The sequence below is a fragment of the Arachis ipaensis genome, chromosome B07 (assembly GCF_000816755.2).
Source record: "Arachis ipaensis cultivar K30076 chromosome B07, Araip1.1, whole genome shotgun sequence".
NCBI lineage: Eukaryota > Viridiplantae > Streptophyta > Magnoliopsida > Fabales > Fabaceae > Arachis > Arachis ipaensis.
Window position 1 is genome coordinate 118,039,405 of NC_029791.2, and position 3,697 is coordinate 118,043,101.

General features: G+C 35.3%; 1 protein-coding gene across 5 annotated transcripts in view; it reads left to right on the forward strand.

Moving 5' to 3' along the window:
• The window catches only part of LOC107606019 (ubinuclein-1), a 6,575-nt gene extending 3,212 nt beyond the window's left edge, over positions 1-3,363 (forward strand). For 2 of the 5 annotated variants that reach the window (XM_016307979.2, XM_021106360.1), the window contains 7 exons: positions 43-152; positions 257-343; positions 921-1,046; positions 1,315-1,437; positions 1,522-1,569; positions 1,642-1,743; positions 2,663-3,363. In XM_016307979.2, coding sequence (XP_016163465.1) covers positions 43-152; positions 257-343; positions 921-1,046; positions 1,315-1,437; positions 1,522-1,569; positions 1,642-1,743; positions 2,663-3,112 — 1,046 coding nt within the window. In that variant the 3' untranslated portion in view covers positions 3,113-3,363. The remainder of the gene's footprint in view (positions 1-42; positions 153-256; positions 344-920; positions 1,047-1,314; positions 1,438-1,521; positions 1,570-1,641; positions 1,744-2,662) is intronic. The other 3 variants (XM_021106359.1, XM_016307981.2, XM_016307980.2) reach the window with 3 other exon arrangements.

Consider the following 3,697-nt stretch of genomic DNA (forward strand, 5'->3'; position numbering starts at 1 on the left):
CCCTTTTTTTTTGTTTCCTTTCATGCTTTTTTGATATGACAGCAAGGCCACCTGCAGTGGAAAACCAGGAGGCTGATGCTACATCCCAGGCAGTCAAAAGGAGGTTGCCTAGAGAAATAAAGCTCAAGCTTGCTAAAGTTGCTAGACTAGCGGTACTAGAATATTGTCTTTCTTAAATTTATGCTTACAGATATACAAACAGTTTTATTCTTTTCATTCAAGGACTTGAAATATTAAATGTATGTCTTTGTTGCAGCAGTCAAACCAAGGAAAAGTATCAAAGGAGTTAATTAACCGTCTTAATGGTATTCTTGGGCACTTGATTCAGCTTAGAACATTAAAGGTATTGCTGCTGCTGAAAATAAACAGATAATATTTTTGTGTTGGTTATTTACCACCCACCTCCCCCCAATAAAAAGTTTGTGTTGGGACTTTAGTGTTTGTTTCAATGAGGATAGAAAATGAAGAGAAGAGAAAACAAATGGAAAAAAAAAAAAATGAAAGTTTTAAAAAGTAAATGATTTTCCCCATTTCTGTTCGACTTTTGTATTTCCAAAAATATCGCTTTTTAAACATTCCATAATATTTACACTTACAAATCTACCCCAACTTCTCTTTCTTTCTTCTTTTAATTTTTTTTATTTTTACAATTTTCAATTCTTTGTACCCATATACAATTTCTTTTTTTAGACATTTAAAGTATACGTGTGCCTCTCAATTTGCTAATTTGTGTCTATAAATAATAGATTTACATCTTTACAGTAGTTATATTGTTATAATATAGATAAATAGATACATTTTATAATAAGTTACTCTAGATTATATAATAAGTCTAAATTCTCACGCATATGTTTTCTCCTTTTCACTGTGATGCACACATTTAGACTATTTACCTTCTCCTACAATGTTTCCTATTGCAGAGAAACTTAAAAATAATGATCAATACGGGTCTGTCAGCAAAGCAGGAGAAAGATGATAGGTTTCAACAGATAAAGAAGGAAGTTGTTGATATGATTAAGACGCTGGCCCCAACTTTGGAATCCAAGGTTTATTTTTGTTTCCGCCACTTATCAAATATTGATAAAATGGATAACATGTGTTTCATCTTTATTCATTTCTGAGCTTCATACCATGGTATGCATTTTGTATAATTTTTATTGGGTGCTTCTCTTAATGGAAAGCTTACTGTTGGATCATTTTCCTTGAAGGGATTTGATTGCTTTTCTTAACTATAGTTTTGTTTATTTAAATTGGGATGTTTCTTTTTATCCTTTTATTTATCTAGTTTATTTCTTTCATGACGTATGAGAACAGCTAAGAGCTGGAGGTGATACTCAAGAATTTGGTTCTGATGGGAAAATGATAACAAAAATGAAGTTTAGTATGGACACTGCATTGGAGGACAAGATCTGTGATCTCTATGACCTTTATGTTGAAGTACGAATTTCAGCTATCAATTCCTTGAAATTCTGTTTGTTGATAAAAATATCTCTAATTGATCTTTCTTGGCAATTGCTCTAGGGTTTGGATGAAAATGCAGGTCCACAAATCAGAAAGCTGTATGCCGAGGTGATTTTCATCCTTTCAAGAATCTATATGTAGGGTTCATTACAGTGTCTTTAACCTTCTGGTTGTCTTCAGCTTGCGGAATTATGGCCAAGTGGCTGCATGGACAACCATGGGATCAAACGTGGAATTTGCAGGGCCAAAGAGAGGCGCAGAGCACTGCACAACAGACATAAGGTATCCTTTAGCAGTGAATAATTTAAAAAAAAAGGAGGATGATTTGATTCTCACACTTAGTGTTTAGACTGCCAATACCTATATATGTATCACTGTAGCATTGGAAATTAGTAAATTACACATGTTTGGGGTGGCAGACAAGATTGTCAATATAGATTTTACGTTAAGCTATGTGGGTCTAACTTGTATATGAGACCCGTACCTAAATGAGTGGAGAAAATGGAAGGCAAAGGGAAGAGCTCGACAATGTAATAGAAAATGTCTCGTGTTGTTTATTTTTGTTGGGTTGGTTTTATTTTATTTTTATTTTTTTGGGGAGGGGGGTTGATGGTGGTGGTTGGGGTGACATGTAATAGAACTCAATGCTGTTACGATATAACAGAAGGTTTTTGTGAACCTAAAAGAGGTGTTCTGCAAGAGGAAAGAAATGCTTGTGCCAAACCAAAACAGAGCAGTTGAACCCTATTCAGACCCCAAACCTAAGCCTTATCTGGAACCTAACATGCGATGGTAAGTTTAAGCACTGGGTTCTAACAGGAATATGAATCTGGAGCTTCCAGTGTCATTTTATTCTATTTCTTCCCTACGTTGGTAATGAGTGTGATTCTTCTTTAGCAGGACGTGTTTATTAACACTTATTTTGGTTATCATACAATTGTCTATTGAGTGGACCATATTGTCATGACTGTTATAAATTCTATCTGCAGTGTTAGAAATCGTGAAATACCCAAATAATGTAATGATGCAGATAACAGAAACTTCTTTGATGTTTTATTTCTGCAAATCTTGGCGTTGGTATTATTACAAGAGTGGAGGACCTTGTTTTTTCCTCATTTTCTGCACAGATGACAAGCAGGAACTTGTTTTAGACCGAACAATTTGGTCATTTTAAGTTGATTATCTCATTGTGAATTATTAGGATCCGGAAAAGATTAAGAGGAAAAAGTTGAAGCCAGAGGAAAACATTCGGCTTGAAACCAGTCATGCACAGCAGAACTTGCGGGAGAAATCAGCTACAGAATCTAGCAGTCATGCATTTCCTTCCCTGAATAAGCCAGTTTCCAATACAAGCACAAGTGGCCACGTCCCCAGTCCTTCATTGAACGGCTTAAAACAAGAAAAAGCCAAGGCAAGTTCTACCAGTTCCCTAGATGATGTGAGGGTTGCAGATGGCGCATTGAAAAAGAAGAAAATAAAGAAAAGGCCAGAAATTGATTTGGAAGGAGCACATTTTGGTACCGAGAAGCTAGGCTCAGGCTCTTCGCTGGTTGAAGACCGACCAAAGTCCCAGAGGCAGTCTTCTGGAGGTGTTCCCTCCAAATCAAATCCTCAGCCAACATGTATCCCTGGTCTTGAACAGTCAAGCTAACGTGATATCTCAGCTTAGGCCCTTTACGTAGCAGAATGCCTCACAGTTTTATTCCCTTTTTTTCTTTTGTTTTTTCCATCTAATATTTGAATAAATAGTTTTTCCGCAGTCTTCCTGTCATCAAATGGTTTTTACTGATTGCTGCCATTTTTGTAATTATATGTCTCTCATTAGTTTTGTTGAGAAATATAGATAGATTTGATAATTGTAATTTCTATTAGTGGTGACAAACATTAATTTGTTCTGGCGTTTATGCTTGGTCCCGGTTGTAGTTTTGTTCATATGCTCTGAGTTGAGGTCTTGAGGGGGTATACTACGGGAGTGACTAATGTCTGATTTAGTTGCACCAATAAGTAGCAATAGCAGTTAATTTATTGGCAAGCTTGTAATAATTGTAAGAAACATTGTTGGGTCATAAACAAGAATTAGATCCACATAATGCTGTGATAACTTAACAGGATAGGAAGAAGTGATTTCTGAAGAAAGTCTCTTAATTGAGTGTCATAGTAAAAATATGGGTTTTGTATAATATTTCTAACAAAATAGATAAACTTTTGGTAATTTTCAATAATATTCAATGTATAA